Source organism: Vulpes vulpes, chromosome 16 (genome assembly GCF_048418805.1).
Source record: "Vulpes vulpes isolate BD-2025 chromosome 16, VulVul3, whole genome shotgun sequence".
Classification (NCBI taxonomy): domain Eukaryota; kingdom Metazoa; phylum Chordata; class Mammalia; order Carnivora; family Canidae; genus Vulpes; species Vulpes vulpes.
In genome coordinates this window covers 33,500,900-33,517,140 of record NC_132795.1, presented here as the reverse complement: position 1 = coordinate 33,517,140, position 16,241 = coordinate 33,500,900, and the positions used below count along the sequence as shown (strand labels likewise).

The 16,241-nt window shown below is 58.5% G+C and overlaps 1 protein-coding gene across 1 annotated transcript in view; it reads left to right on the top strand.

Moving 5' to 3' along the window:
- The window catches only part of CTDSP2 (CTD small phosphatase 2), a 22,875-nt gene extending 6,634 nt beyond the window's left edge, over positions 1 to 16,241 (top strand). Inside the window, exons 2-8 of the mRNA XM_026001815.2 lie at positions 6,492 to 6,640; positions 8,357 to 8,395; positions 8,809 to 8,910; positions 9,439 to 9,495; positions 11,716 to 11,808; positions 11,960 to 12,145; positions 12,499 to 16,241. Coding sequence (XP_025857600.1) covers positions 6,492 to 6,640; positions 8,357 to 8,395; positions 8,809 to 8,910; positions 9,439 to 9,495; positions 11,716 to 11,808; positions 11,960 to 12,145; positions 12,499 to 12,624 — 752 coding nt within the window. The 3' untranslated portion in view covers positions 12,625 to 16,241. The remainder of the gene's footprint in view (positions 1 to 6,491; positions 6,641 to 8,356; positions 8,396 to 8,808; positions 8,911 to 9,438; positions 9,496 to 11,715; positions 11,809 to 11,959; positions 12,146 to 12,498) is intronic.

Here is a 16,241-nt window from a genome sequence, read left to right as displayed (position 1 = left end):
AAACTACCTTGTAAGGGACCCTATAATGTAGACCTTTTTTTTTTTTTTTTTTAAGATTTATTTATTTATTTATGATAGAGAGAGAGAGAGAGAGAAGCAGAGACACAGGAGGAGGGAGAAGCAGGCTCCGTTCCGGGAGCTCAACATGGGACTCGATCCCAGGACTCCAGGATCGCGCCCTGGGCCAAAGGCAGGTGCTAAACTGCTGAGCCACCCAGGGATCCCCTAATATAGACCTTCTCCCACTGGCCTGTGAGGAAACTGAGCCACAGAGAGGTTGTGCCTTAGGCAAGACCACAGCGCAGTTTGAGAGGCTGAAGTGGGGCAAGAGCTAGTTTCTTGACTTCTGGCTCACTGCTTTCTCAAGTGGACACACCTACACTGGTTGGCTGATCCAGGTGAAGCTGAGAGGTGTGGTAGGAGCAGGTGAGCTTCCGTGGAGGTAGGACAGACTCCCTGGCTGACTTCTTCCAGTCCTTCTGCAGAGACCAGCCACTGGAGAAAGAAGGAACTGGTTGGCCAACCTCAGTGAGAGAGAGAGAGTGTGAGTGTGTGATGGAGACAGACTGTGATTCGTTTTTGTGGAGTCCCAGAGAAGGTCAGTTCCTAGGTTTGGCCCTGCTACCACCTCTGCATGTCATCTGGAATGAGAAGAAATCTCTATGACCAGTGTGAACATTTGGAGATTGAGACTGAGGGTAGGCTATGAAAGTACCCTGTGCTTAATGACAGGCCAGGCCCTAAGCTCCTATAATTCCCAAAGCTCTGTGGAGTAGGTATTTAGTCTTCCCATTTTACAGATGAAGAGCCTGAGGCCCAAGGCCACACACCTCTGTGGTAGAGTCAGGATTGAAACCCAAGTCCACAGCACTTTGTGTAAGCACTCTATTGTTCACTGGTTGGAGGAGAGGTGGTTGAGGGTCCCTTTGTCCTGTGCCTTCACCGCTCTCTTTCTGCATCTCACTCGTGCGGGAGTCACCAAAAGCAGGCCTACGTAGCCGGAGGGGGAAGAGGTACTGGATTCTTCGTGGCTTTCTACCAAATCAGGCATTCCAGGAGTCAGCCAGAGCCAAAGCAAGGGCCTCAACAGCCACCAAGAAGGTGTCTGTGTCCTGCTTGACAGGTTTCTCTTAGCCTACCAGCCTCCTGAGGGACCTGTTCGGCGCCTCCTTCTGGGGAGAGGGAGGCTCGAGGTGGGATGGGGTGGTTTCCAACTGCCCCCCACACACAATGACGTCTCTGCCCTAGCTGGCATGCTGGGGCGAGGCCTCCGGCAGAGCCAGGAGCAGGATCCAGCCCTCTGGGCTCTCCTGGCTGGCATCTCTGGTCTGTCTCAGCTGCCACTCTGGGCCATTGATCGCTCCCTGACATCCACGGAGAGCCCACTGGGCCTGGGGGCCGAGCCTGCTGCTGACACGTGTGAGGAAGCGGCCCCTCCATCCCTAGTCCAGGACCTGTTGTTGCTTCTCGGCATGCCAGCCCCACCCCAGCACGTTTTTGAAGTAGGATTTTAAAATCTATTAGAGCCGCCTAGGAGGGCGTTTGGGCAATAACTTGTATAAAGGCTGAGTGATAGGGTATCTTGATCATGTTTTAGAAGTTGCCCAGAATCCCCTGATCCTGAAGCAAGTCCTTCTGAAGGGAATGTCCCAAAAATCAAGGCTCGGTGTTGAGATGAGGGGACCAGATTGCCGAAGGGGGCTGGGAAAAGGCAGGGGGCAGCTCGTGACCCCAGCCGCACCCTGCAGGTGGCCTTTAGGCCCTGGGACTGAAAAAAGCCCTTCTTTCTTTGAAGCAGGAGATGCAGGGAGCCCTCCTGCCCAGAGACAGGGCTAACGGAGACCCGGCCCGGGAGAAGGGCCTGGATGCTGGTGGCGGGGAGCACGCACAGCGCGCTGTGGGAACCAGACAGCCTGGCTGAACTGCCCTTCGGAGCCTCGGGAGCGGGGCTGAGCTGGGAGCGGGGCTGAGCTGAGCGGGGCGGGCGGCCTGCCCCCCGCCCCCCGCTGCCCACCTGTGCCCGGGCGCCCCTCTGTCCACCTGGCGCGGGTGGCCTGTGCTCGCCGCGGGCCTGGGAGGCCGCCTCTGCGGGGAGCCCCCGTCAGACGTGTCTTGGCCGCAGGGCCCAGGCAGCTGGCCAGGAAGGGCCGGAAATGCTCCAAATACTCTCCTTCCTGCGCCGGCTGGGGGAGGGAGGCCCCTCGGAGAGGCCATTTTATAGTGATGGCCACGCCGAGCCTCTGCTCGGGGGATGGGAAATGGAGGGAAGGCCGCCCCAGGAGGGAACCGAGGAGGCAGCCTCGCCTGAGCCGGCTGTTGCCCGGCCTGCGGGCCTGCCTGCCCCTCCCAGGCAGACCTGAGGACTTCCTTTGCTGGGACTCGAGGCTGTGGTGTTGGCAACAGTGGTGTCTGAACCTGACCTTCAGAACAAGGTTAAAAATAGTGTCGTCCCGGCAAAGGCAGCCCTCGGTCTGCGGGTGCCCGCGCCGCCCGTCCTCGCACGGGCTCCTACACAGGCAGGCGGCGGTGGTGGCAGGAGGGGAGGCGGCCCTGTGCCTGCAGAGGGTAGCCAGGGTGTTTGCCAGCCCGAGACGCGGCTTCCTAGTGGATGCGAGAGGAGGGGCTGTTCCCACCCGTGGAACCGCTCACAATCACGCTCCTCCGTCCCCCTGCGCTCATCCTCTCTCCTCCAGCTGCACATGCTGGGGGGGGCTGGTCCCCTGCCGCTGGCCTCCTCCCGCCTCATCCGGCCAGGTCCCCGTGTTGCTAACTAGTGGTCCTCTCCCCTCAGATAGTTAAAACGAGCCCAGCACTTAGCTTTCGTCGCACTGCACGTCACTGTTTGCCCCTCCACTGGGGAGTCAGGCCGGGGTGTCATCGCAAGTAGTGGAGGAGGACGGCGGGGCTCACAGAGGCTTCGGTCAGGTGAGCCCCAGCCCCGCCTGGCTCTGGGAAGCCTCCCAGCAGGGACCTGGGGGAGCGGCCTGGCTTCCTGGTTCTCAGCTACCCCGACCTGACCCATAAGCCAGAGCTCCCCTCACAAGGTCTGGCTGGTCCTTGCCAGATGTTGGGAGCCCAGAGAGCAAGTGCGCCTCAGGAGAGGAGGGGCATCCACAAAGCGCCGTAGCAGGAGGGCTGAAGGAGGGGAGCAGCTGGTTCGGGGCTCCGTGGCATGCAGTGGAACCCTGCCCTCCCTGGTTGGGAGACCATACGCAGCCTGTAAATCCTCTTGTGCCCGGTGCTCCTGTCCTGGGAGGGGGGCCGGTGCGCCTCTGCGTCACACACGGAGCGAAGGGGTCAGGGGTGGCCCGCACCTGGCTGTTGGACACGACACTGGAGGAGCCCTCTGAAAGGCTCTTTGACACCAGTTTCAGATCCCACTCTGACGAATGTTCCCGCTCACCCTTAAAGCCACCGAACAAAGCAGGTCTTTGGCCAAAGCTCCTGTCTCCAGTCCCTACCCTTCTCCCTCCCCCATTGTCCTCTTGATTTCCCAGAGGTACCTGTCAGAGCAGGGGCAGGGTGGGATGGGGTGAAGCCAGCCCTGGAGTGGAATCCCAGAGCCTTGAACTGCTTTACCCCTTGCACCTTTCATGGCCCACCCAGGAGGACAGCTGGGAAGGGTGCTGGGCCCCAAACTCATCCTTTACCTTCCTAGCCTAGAGAGGAGCAAACATTCTGGGAGACTGAGCGTCCCCCCACCGCCGCCCCAAGTGTTGTAGGAATAAAGATACCTGATCCCCCGGAGCCATCAGGGCCGGGGCGGGGGGGGGGGGGGGCAGTGGGTCAGACTCCTGGCGGATCTGGGTTCAGATCCCGTGTGCTCTCTCTCTGCATTGGTTTCCCTTCTGTGAAATGGGGAGTCCGTGCCTATGGATGGGCTGTAGTGAGGATTATGTGGGGCGACAATGGCAAGTGTCCTTGTACAGGCCTGGCACATCTTCAGTTCACAGTAAACATGACCGAGGCCCAGAAGGACCGAGTGGCCCGTGCTCGGCACCTTCCTGCCGCAGAAAGGAGGCTTCCCTGTTTCCAACCCCCCGGGCCGTTGCCCCCCCCTGGTGAAGGCTTCCACAGGTCCTGGCTCTGTAGAAACGACAGGCCCTGGGCCACTCAGCGGTCACAGCCACCGAGCAGCTGCTCTGCGCGGGCCCTGGCTGCTGAATGTGCCCGGCCTCGGCCGTTACAGGCTCTGTGGGGAGGCAGCCGTGCTGGGGGGAGACTAAAGAGGCCGCGATGGATGCTCAGAGGCAGCGTCCATAAAGGCAGGGGCACAGACAACCCGGGAAGGACTGAGGACGTGTGGGGTGTTGACCTTGCTGCCGTGGCCTGTGGTCCCTCCACAGGCCCACACTCTGTGCTCCAGAGGGGTCAAGGCGTTTGTGGTCTCTGAGGCCCCGGGGGCTGCTGGTGACTTCGTGTTTTTGAGAAGACCTGCGTCACCTGCTGAGTCCAAACCTCCAAACCGAGCTGCGGAGCCCGCCGCCCCCCCCGCCCCCCCCCCCCCCCCCCCCCCCCCGGGCCGGCTCCGTCTCTGGCTAAACCGCCTCTGCCTGTTGGGCCTCCCTCAGTGGGCACCATGAGGCCTCCCCATGGCCCCGGCCAGCTGCCCCTGTCACCCCCCTGCCTCTCGGGATTACTCAGCCTTCACAGCGCCTGTCACCAAGATGCCGAGAGCATTCTTGATGGCCTCTCTTCAGGAAAGGCTCGGGCTGTGTGGCCTTTTAAGAAAGGCTCCGTGCCTGGGTTAAGCCTCTGATTGTGGTTCTGCGTGGAGAAACCATAAACCAAAGGAAAAGGGGTGGTTCAGCTTTGGTCTCGGAGCTTTGTGTCAGCGTCTGCCTAAGTCCCCGGCCCGGGGTTGAACGTGGGCCCCACGGGCAGGCGGGGAAGCTGCCCTGATCGCTGCGGAGACGGGGAGAGTCGGGGAGGTCCGTCCTGCTCTTGGGTGCTGGGCTCCGCTCTAAGGCTGGGCTCTCTGGCACGGGGGCCTTTGGGGGGCAGAGGGCCGGGGCAGCTCCTGCATCGAAGGCACCAGCCCCAGGCCCTGGCAACCTGGGCTCTTTCCTCCAGGCCAAGGGCTCAAGAGTGACACTGGGTCCGTGGGCTGAGGCTGGACAGCCTGGTCGCTCACTCGGGGTCCTGCCAGTGTCCGGGGGGAGGTTTTGTCCCCCCCCCCCCCCAGGAGCGTGAGAGCTCTGAGGCGGGAACGCTGCCTGCACCTGCAGGAAGCCTGGCTTCAGTGGAGTCAGAGCGAGCGGGCAGTCCTGGGCGGCGCTGAGCCCCCGCCGCCGCCCAGTGGCCATGTCGTCACCCTGGTCGTCACCCTGGTTGGGGGATGGGGCTTGGCTCTCCACTCCCCGGGGTGCAGGCGGCTGCGCGGAGGGCCAGCAGGAGGCCACCACGTCGCCCCTGCCACCTTTGTGGAGGGAGTGCTCAGGAAAGTCACCCTTGCTGCCGGTTCTGTTTGCCTCCGCAACGCTCCCCAGGACAGGGGTTTCCAGATCCCCTCTGTTTCCTGCACCAGGGTTAGCCCCGCGGGGGGTGAGCCGAGCCATCGGCACCATCCCCGAAGCCCCTCCCGCCCCACAGCCCGGGGCTGGGCCTTCCCGCAGCGGCCCCGCGGCGCCACCTCCCGGCGCCACCTCCCGGCCGCGGCGCCCTCACCACCTCCTGCACTCGCCCGGGCAGCTCCTGTAAGCAGGAGGCACCAGAAAGTGCTCTGAAGCCCACTTCCCGTCGATCTGTGATGCCCGTGGCTGTGCGTGCCGGCCTGACCTTTCTGGGGCCGCCTTGCCAAGCCTCCCGTTTAGGTGGCCTTGTGTTTCCAGAGCCTGGATTAGCAGGGCAGGAGCGCGCAGCTGCAGCCTAGAAGCAGGGCCCTCAGCCTAGGGTGCCTCCCAGGGGCTTGGCCTGCCTGTGGTTTATGGGTCAGGCCTTGTGCCCGTGCACTCGGGGTGCCCGTGCGGCCAGGGCGGTGAGGGAGAGTGTGGCCGCCTCCCTGCAGCTGCTGCTGTGTCAGTTCTCTCACCTGTTGCCCCGGCCTGGCCTCCGTTTTGCGGCCGCTGACCTGGCACCTCGGGAGCAGAACCGCAGCCCCACTAACGAAGGGGCCTTAGGTCTCTCCCTTGTCTAGAGCAGCTAGTTCTGCGAACTGGGGTCTGTCGGGGGGGCATTTTCGCTTTGGTCAGCGTCACTGTTGAGGGTACCTTCACTGTGCTGCTACGGGGGGGCAGCGCGGCAGGACCCCCGGCTCTGGGACCTGGCCCCCTCATCAAGTGCCTCTCCCCTGCCGTGGAATGAAGACCAACTTCTCTGCATCTCATTTCCCAAGCCAGCGAGCCTGCTGTTTTCCTCTTTAGAGACATGTTGGAATGAGCCTGGGCACTTCAGTGTCTGTCATCTGCGGGACGAGCGGAGGGGATGTGTGCACAGGGTCCCTTTGGACAGAGTCGCCCTGTAGCTAATGGCTCATCTTCCGTCTGCTCTAGGCCTGGTCTCCAAGTCCTCTCCTAAGAAACCTCGTGGACGGAACATCTTCAAGGCCTTTTTCTGCTGTTTTCGTGCCCAGCATGTTGGCCAGTCAAGCTCTTCCACTGAGCTCTCCGCATACAAGGAGGAAGCCAACACCATTGCTAAGGTAGCTAGATGAGGCTGGTGCAGTGCCAGCAAGGGCGCCCCTGCAGCCGCGGCGTAGTTTGCCCTGAAGTCTCAAAGTCTCTGGCTCAGAGGCCCCTCCTCTGTCTTTCCTGAAGCAGTCCATCTCCTTTCTCCTGGCTTCCCTTTGCCATGTGGGCCATTTGGCCCTCCCTGGAGTTTCTGAGAGCCCCTTCAGGCCGGAACCTTCCAGGTTCCAGGAACTTTGCAAGGCGCTTTGCATATATTATCTCAGGTTATCTGTAGGGCAGCCCTGCTCGGAGGTTCACGGGATATTCCCACTTACACACCTGGAAACTGAGCCAGAGGCTTTGTGTAGCCCCAAAGACTTACTGGCTCCTAAAGAGTCCAAGCTCTAAGGTCTCCGGCTGCAGCTCCTATGTTTGTTGTCCGTACTACCCAAAGCTGTCTTCCAGGTTACCTGACTTCCCGGGAAGCAAGGAATTGAAGTTCCGCCACATCTTGGACACCCTCTTCCAGCCCTCCCACCCGGGGGTGGGGGGGGGGTGGGGTGTGTCATAGAATAATGCGGATAATGGATGTCTTTGAGCCTCAGGCTGAACAGAAGGTCTGTCTGCATCTCAAGGGTGGGGACAGCCCAGACCAAAACCCCACCCGCTCCTAAGGCCCTTGAGTACTTCTCTCAGAAAGATCAAGGCCTTGCTGTCCTTTTCCTCTCTCATAACCAGACTGAAGACGTGTATGTGTCAGTGTGTTATCCAGTAGGGGAAAATGGGTTAATAAAGTGCAGTCTGACAGTATTACTTAGCAATTGATTTTTACAGAGTTCACAATAACATGGAAAAGTATCGAGTTGCAACATTAAATCAAAAAGCAGAATATGAAATTACCTATCGCGGGTAGAAGCCGCTGAAGCAGACCTGAAAGAAATACGCTAAAATGCCAACATTAACTCTTCCTAAACGCTAGGATTTTCATTTTTTTTCAGGGCTTCCATTAAGGGCACAAATCAAAAAAAAAAAAAAAAAAAAGGACACGAATCACTTTGTACAGCCCTCACAACATTTTTATTACTAGCAAAATGCCGGGGAAACCTTCTGACCTCTCTGTACTCCGCCTCTCCTCACGTTCCAGACCCCACGTTGTGGGTTCACACTGGCATACGTGATGTTTTGTAGGGGCCCAGCACCCTCCCCCCACTGTGTATCTCCCCACCCCAATAGAGGGTACAGAAAACATGTGTTCTCTAAGGGAAGCTTGGGCTCCAGGACTCAGCAAGAGGCTGAACCACCATGCTGAGGAGTTCCAATTTTGCTTCTGCCTCTGATTCCGTGTCCCTGAATCAGCCACTGGGGTGCCCTGTTGCTCAGTTTGTCCAACCTAGAGGGAGTGGCAACTGAGGATGGAGACACTGCCTTCATCTTCATCAAATCTAGTGATGAAAGGCAGTACTGCCTCCCCCCCTTACCTGTCCAGCTCTTAGGAAAAGTCACTTACAGAGCGCCTGGCTGGCTCCATCAGTAGAGCGTGAGACTCTTGGCCTTAGGGTCATGAGTTCAAGACCCATGTTGGGCATAGAGCTTACTTTAATAAAAATGTCACTTTTTTATGTCAGGCCCTTCCACGGGGCTGGGGTCTTGGGGAGAAAATAACCCTCCAGGCCTGAGGTGGAAGCAGTGGGCTTTAGCTGGGATGGCGTTGGCTGCCTGGCCACTGACTGCCTCCTCTTCTCCCACAGTCGGATCTGCTCCACTGCCTCCAGTACCAGTTTTATCAGGTATGTGAGTCGAACAAGGTACATGCTCAGAAGCCCCAGACCCCGTGATCACTTAGGGTGGTGCCCTCATTCCTTAGTGCCTGGCTGCCACCACCTTGGGGAGCCATTTGTCCCAGATACTTGCTGAGGGCCCGTTCTGTGCAAGGCATTAGATTTCGGGGGACAGCTGACCTCTGTCCCACGCCAGCCCTGGCCTGCATCTCAACATGCAGGTCACTGCGTAGTCCAGTGGGAGGCTGGAGATGAGCAATTTCTGTCTCTTCCTCTAGCTCTTGGCCTTCAGATTGCACCTCATCTGGGTTGAAGTTGGGGGTTTTCTGTACCTTGCGATGAGCCCAGTTCTTCCCAGAGTTCTGAGGAGAACACTTGGGCTTTCTTGGTGGCTGACCTCAGCAACCTGGCTCTGTTTTCAGATCCCGGGGACCTGCCTGCTCCCAGAGGTGACAGAGGAAGATCAAGGAAGGATCTGCGTGGTCATTGACTTGGATGAAACCCTTGTGCATAGCTCCTTTAAGGTAACTCCACATGTGGAGTTCTTCCTCCGTGCATCTGCAGCTGGCTCCTGTGTCTAACTGCAGGTGCTTGCAGGGCGCCTCTGGCATTTTGGCCCTGCTGGCATGACAGGTACTCAGAGGCCGCACTAAAGAACGTGGATTAGGAATCCCCGCTCCCCTCGGCCGCTGCCGACAGTCTTGGGCTGCCCCTGGTCATGCAGCCCAGAGAGCCACTGGGGCTCTGAACAGGGCAGCCCTGTCGGAGGGTCTGAACCAGCCCTGGACCTTGCCCCCGCCACCTTCGCGTATGGTCAGGGTGTTGGTTAACTCAGGAAGGCCCTGGGACTCTCAGGTAGAATCGGGGGTGGTGGTAAGCAGGGAAAGCCAGGAGGGGATACTGTGCTCCTTAATGGGGTGGTGGGAGGAGCTTCCTGGGGTCCCCGAGATCTGTCCCTCCTGGCTCCTCCCAGGGGACAGTGCAGTGGCTGTGGCAGGAGCTTCTTGTCTCCTTCCCACCGTGCTGACCTCATTGACTTTTCTACCTTCCAGCCAATCAACAATGCCGACTTCGTAGTGCCTGTAGAGATTGAGGGGACCACCCACCAGGTGAGCTGCCTGCCAGGCCTCAGCCAGCCCAGAGGCCTGCGGTCCTCTGCCCCCTCCGATCTGCTCCATCAGTTTGTCCCTTTCCTGCAATTTAAGCCTCTCCTTTATTGGTACCTCTCACACTCAGGGCTTTATGATCTTTAAAAAAAAAAAAAAAAAAGCCTCTCATCCCCTTCTAGCTGCTTTTTTTTTTTTTTTTTTTTTGCTTTGCAGCCAAGCTGTGTTTAAAATCAAATGTCACTCAATAAGAGAAATAGCTGTCATTTACTGAATACTTGAATACTACCCCCTGGCCAGGGGGGCCAGTGCTAAGTGATGGCGTTCTCACTAATCTGGAGGAGTTGCTGTCTCTGCCTGTTCCGGCAAGGAAGCCAGGGCTAGCTGTCTTCTCTCCTCCTGGCCCACCCACTCGGTCTAGCTAGTGACTTTCTTCCTCTCCAGCCCTGGCATCTCTTCCTCTGTGAAGCGTCTCCGCTTCCCCTCCCCTTAGGTCCCTGCACTGGATTCTGCCCCAGGAAATGCTATCAAAGAGCACTTCAATCCAAGTAAGCTCAGGCTCTGGCCCTGCATAACCGGCTCGGTCTGGGATCCTGTGGTGGTGGCTGTGAGAAAACATTTACTCCAAAAGCTTGCCCAGAAGGCCTGCCAACTGGCCCGGGAGTTGAGGACATCAGGAACAATGCTCTGGTAGCCCTGATACCTGTTGGCATGGCCTGGTCAAATAGAAAAGTTACTTACAGGGAGGGTGAGGATGAGGAGTCACCACGATCCTGTGTCCGTTAGAACTTTATTTTTTTTTTTTTTAAGATTTATTCATGAGACACACAGAGGGAGAGAGAAAGAGACACAGGCAGAGGGAGAAGCAGGCTCCATGCAGGGAGGCTGATGTGGGACTCGATCCTGGGACTCCAGGATCACGCCCTGGGCGGAAGGCAGGCGCTAAACCACTGAGCCACCCGGGCGTCCCTCCCTTAGAAGTTTAGTTCCCAGCACCACTGCCTCCCTACTGAGGCCCAGCACCTGCTCAGGACCAGGCTTGGCCCTTGGACTGCCCAGGTCTGTGCAGCTTCCCCTTACAGTCCAGTTGAGGGTATGGAGATGTACGAAGCCTGCAGAGAGAAGATGAAGGCATATTTTCAAACAGGCCAATATGCACTGTGAACTCCTGGCTTGACAGGGAGAAACATGCATCTTGAAAAAGGGCTGAGATTAACATTGGGGGGTGGCTCCCTTCAGAAGGTGGGTTTTCAGCAAAGAGTGGGGAGGAGATGCCAAGCTTGATGAACAGCCAGGAAGAGGGGGAGGGACCTGTTAAAGGTTGAAGAAGTGGCAGATGCAAGGGAGCCAAGTTGTGGCTACTTGGAACAGAGGGTTCCTGCTGCAGAGCCACCAGGGGCCTGGGGACTTGGTGGCCAGTTAAGGCCACCTCCAAGGAGGGAGAGAGGCATGGCAGGTGCTCATTGAGCAGGGAGTCACATGGATGAGAAGCTTTGAAGGAATGCCTCTACTCCCATGGAGGCTGGTGCGCAGGAAAGATCCTGGAGACAGTAGCATGCAGAGTGAGGAGGGGCAGGCCCATGAACCTTTTAGGCCAACGTGTACAAGGTCCTGAAAGGTGGACGTGAGTGTTAGGGATGGCTGGCTGGGCAACACAGACCGCTGTGGGACACGAGAGCAAGACGTGCAAGGTGTCCGACCTGCAGTCACTGAGGGAGTCACTTCTCCCTGGCACATTTCAGAGAAGCCTGGTGAGGATGTGAGGTTTCACAAGTGCCAGTGACCTTGCCTGTTGGTGACCCGGACAGACTGCCCCTCCAGAGCCAAGGACAGGAAGCTCCCACAGAGGCTGTGGCTGGATTCAAGTAATCCAGGATAGGCTGTTTCCGTCTGTGAGGCCTATTCTCGATTACTTGTTTCTGGAGGCAGCTGATGGTCCGCCGCCTGAAACAGAGATGGCTTCTGGGACCCGGGCGTGTGCGTTTCTTCCTTTGGGGGGTCGGGGTGGGGCGCCCAGCCCGCAGAAGCCTGGTGAGGTGACACCAGTGCCCCAGCCTGTGGGGCAGAAGGTGTCCAGCCAGACGGCCCCAGAGGTTGGGGTGTAGGGGCCGCAGAGTGAGGTGCCCACCTGCCGGCCGCCGTTGGTGGACGCGGTGATGGTGACCGTGTCCGGGGCTGCCCCCCCACCCCACGGCCCCAGCAAGCCTCTCTGCCCTCCCTCAGGTGTATGTGCTCAAGAGGCCTTATGTGGATGAGTTCCTGCGACGGATGGGGGAACTCTTTGAATGTGTGCTCTTCACTGCCAGCCTGGCCAAGGTACCTGCGGCGGGAGGGGAGGCGAGGTGGTGCGGTGCGGCCGCGGGCGGCACCCCTCGGGGTAGGGGCGGGCGGGACGGCGTCAGCGCCCAGCACCCCCTCTCCTCTCCTCTCCTCTCCTCTCCTCTCCTCTCCTCTCCTCTCCTCCCAGTACGCCGACCCGGTGACCGACCTGCTGGACAGGTGTGGGGTGTTCCGGGCCCGCCTGTTCCGGGAGTCCTGCGTGTTCCACCAGGGCTGCTACGTCAAGGACCTTAGCCGCCTGGGAAGAGACCTGAGGAAAACCCTCATTCTGGACAACTCGCCCGCCTCCTACATCTTCCACCCCGAGAATGCAGTGAGTGGTCGGACCCGCCCGCGGCGGGGGGCGGGGCTGGAGGTGGGGGCGGGGCTGGAGAGGAGGGCGGGGCCGGCCGGATGGTGGGGGCGGGGCTGGAGAGGAGGGCGGGGCCGGCCGGATGGTGGGGGTGGGGCTGGAGGGGAAGGCGGGGCCTGCGGGAGGTGGGGAGGGCGGGGTCTGTGGGGTGGTGGGGGCGGGGTCTGCGGGAAGGGGTGAGGCTGGAGGGGAGGGCGGGGCCTGCGGGAGAGGGGACACACACACACACACACACACACACACACACTCGCAGCACCCTGCCCGTCTCCTGGGGAAGAGGCGGTCAGATTGACGTCACCCCTTCCCTGCCACAGGTGCCCGTGCAGTCGTGGTTCGATGACATGGCAGACACGGAGCTGCTGAACCTCATCCCCATCTTTGAGGAGTTGAGCGGAGCAGAGGATGTCTACACCAGCCTGGGGCAGCTGCGGGCCCCTTAGCCTTCCCCGCTCCAAGCGATGGCCATCCCAGGAGGGGACCTTCCTACACTGTGCCTTTATGACCAGCCTGACGGAGCAGAAGCTGAGCCTCTCACCCAACGGGGCCTGGGGATAGAAGTGGCCGCACAGGGCTTTAGGACGGGATAGATGCGAGGTGGGCACGTATCAGACCCAGACCCATAGCTTGTCTGCTCCTGAGTTGGGTTCCCAAACGTGAGTGTGTGTGTGTGTGTGTGTGTGTGTGTGTGTGTGTCCGTGTGACTGTGTGTGTCTGTGTGTCTCACCCTGAGTGGTGGCCCCACGGTAGAAGTGTCTCAGGTGGAGAGAGAAACTGAAAGATGGAGACTCCCCAAGTTAGCGTGTCTCCTCTCCAGTCACCCTGAGAGCCCCTGAGCTCGATCCAGAGAGGACTGTTGAAGGCTCTGTTGCCAAAGCCATGGCCTTTCCTCGGTGTCAGAAGGCTCGTGCCAAGGAGAAAGGGTGAATCAGAGGCTGCCTTCCGGTATCCCACGCACACGCCTTTCTGAAACCTTTCTCCAGCCAGCTACCGCAGACAGAAGACAACATGTCTGGAAAGATGAAAGCTTGTTTCCAGAACCAGTGGCGCCTGCAGCCATCAGGTCCACCTGCCTCCAGCCGAGTGCCTGGCATGGGCTCTCTCTGTCTCCCTGAGGTGTGGGCACCAGGCCTGCCTTCCTTGTCACCTAGCCATAGCCTCGAACCTGTGGGGAAGGAGGTCTTCTCCCAGCCTGGAGGAGGACAAGTAACTTTTCCGTTCTTTAGACTCATTTAAAATTCTCTTTCTAAACACAGAGCGTTGGGCCTGTTTTGTTTCTGACCAAGCTGCAGTCCAGGGCCTGAGATGAATGTGGGAAGCCTTGGGGGTACAGGGAGGAAGGAAACCCCCAAACCATGAATGTGTGTCCCCTTGGCTTGTAGATCAGCTGAGCTCGGGACTGTGTCCCTCCGTCTGCTCTTCAGGGATTCTCTGCTGGTGCTGGTGTGAGGACTTCTGTTCCAAAGTCCGGGAAGGGCGCCCCAGCCCGGCCCCTCCTGTGTCCGGGGCAGGGCTCTTTCCTGTTGTGTCTTCCCCGGGGCCTGTCAGTGCCTCTCATTCTGCTCCTGGCTTGTCCCTCCTGGCTGTTGCTTTGTCGCTCCAGGGCCTCTGAGGCGTTCCTGCTCTTCCCGGGAACAGCGTTCTCATCTTCTGTTTGCCAGCGTAACGCATATGCCGCCTCCTGTCGCAGGTGCGAGCGAGCCCGGCACACACCTGCGCTTCACGTGGCTCTCGCTTCCAGAGTTTCTTAGTAGTGAATTCTTTAAAACAGAGCCACGAAACAGAAGTTTCCTGAGGATGGAAAAGGAGAAGTGCTGCTGTAGTTGGGAGCACAAGGGCCCCCCACAAGGGAGCCCCACCTCAGCATCACTGCCTTAATTATGGCTCCCCTGGGGCTGGCTGAGGTCCTCGCTCCTCCCTCCCTATGACTCTCCCTCCCTCCGAGGCAGGAGGCACTTCCTTTCCCCATCTTTGCTTTCACTGAGGGCAAGGGTCACAGAGCATTTGTGAGTTGCTTCAGGTGAGGACACCCCCACTCAGGACCCCCCCCCCGTTATCCTTTTCAGTGTCCACACACGGGGTCAGCCTGAGGAATTGACCTGTTCTGAGCAGACCAGGCGGTGGAGCAGCAGCTTGGTGTTCTGAGCGGTAGTGGGCCGACTAGAATCTTCCTCTAGCGCTGTGGAACCACCTCCCCTACTTGTCCCAAGATTGTGTGGCCTTGCATTTCCCAGTGGTGTCACAGTGGAAGAGAGTCCCCAAAGCACGTGTGGTCACTGGGGTCCCGCAGGCAGGGGAAGAGGGCTCCGGCGCTAGCCAGAAATGATGCCGCCTGCGGGAGAGTGACAGCTTCGGATCCTAGGGTCCTGGCTAGACCTCTGTCCTCACACTGGAAGGGGCCTCTCTCCAACCCCCACCCTGAGGGTTAACCCTGGGCCACATCCGCCCTCCGGGCCCAGCCAAGTTTTTCTGACCAAATAAGCAATAAGAGGCTCTAAGCTGATCCAGTTCCTAGGACCCTTTGTGCCCTCTTTGGGTTTCCGTGATTTTCCAGGTGAAGGGAGAGCCCGTGCCACCCTCTTTCCAATCAGGCTCGTCCGAAAGCCCTGGGTGGGCCTCGTGCCCGGAGCCCAGGATAGCTGGGCGGGCTTGCCCACTGCCCCCGCATGATACCCCTGCCCTCTAGGCCTTGTTCCCGGCAGAACCGTGCCCTGCCCTGCCAGTCGGCAGGTCCTCAACAGGAATATCCTCTTCCCTTTTTCCCCCTTCTCCTGCCTTCTGCAGAGAAGGAGCTTGGCCAAATAAACCTAAACCAGGTCCGTCCGTGTGGACCGGAGCCAGCCTGAAGTCATTATATGCTGTCTGGTTTCCAGTTTCATAGTGTTAGGGGCAAGTGATGATTGCAGAACTTGCTCCTCGGAGGAACCTGGCCAGACTCCGTTTTGGAGGAAAGCACGATTGGGAGGGAAGCAGTTTAGCCCAGGATCTGTTCTGGGGCTCCCCACTGGCCCTCGCCGTTGAAGGCTGTCTTCAGCAGGTGGGGGGCCGCTGTGCCTGGTCAGCCCCGATTCACGCCATGCCCGCCACGTTCGGGTCTGTAAGGTGCCTCTTCGGGGACACAGTGTGTCTCTCTGATTGGGCTTCTAAATCCAAAGCCTGATGTTCGTGTCCCTCTCATAGGGGGAGCTTTGGACACAGGACCAGTCTGGAAACAGTCAAGGTGAGAGTTTCCACTCTGCACATTGTAGAGGGGACGCTCTGTAGGCCCGTGGGGCCTTTACCCTAAGAGAGGTTCAGCACATTTGCCTCCAGTTAACCCGGGACCTTCTGTTTCGTTCCCTCCCACCTCCCAAAGATTTTGACCATTTTGTAAGTGTATAAACTCACCTCTGTTATTAACAGTGGCCCAGAAGCATCTTTGTGCTAAAAGCATGGGAAGTCTAACCAGGCAGCCCTTCCTTGGGAGATGGATCCCGTTCAGATCTGCCCCTGCCCCGTTCCCCAAGCCTCATTCAGGAGGGCAGCCCCCACCCACGGAAGGCTGTCCTGAACCCCATGTCCCAGCCAGGCCAAGTGTCTGTGGAAGGTAAGCCTGTTTGCCCCTTCAGCTCTTCAGTCTGTCATCACTGTTGTTCCTCAGTCACTTTTTGTAAAAATGGGGTTGGTTTTGTCTCTATTTTTTTTTTCTTTTCTTTTTAAACGCCAATAAATACTTGCATTCAAGCAGGGGAGAGAAGGCAGGGGTGTGACCCCCTGGGGCAGACCCTCCTCTCTGGGCCCCAAGAGCTTTGCTTATAGTCCCCCCACATTTGACACATTCCATGTCCTGCCGCTTTCCCCCTCAAGATGCCATTTGGAAGGCAGGGGGTCTGCTTCCCACTGTGACTGGGCTATGGGACACTGACTACCTTGCTTACGGATTCATGGTTTGATAAATTTGTTGTATTCAAAAACTTGAAATGTAGGACGCCATTAAGTGTCTGTTTATATTTTTGGAATATTTGTATTACTTACAATTAATTAATAAAAGCGGGTTTAAAAAACCCATCCAGGAATGGGA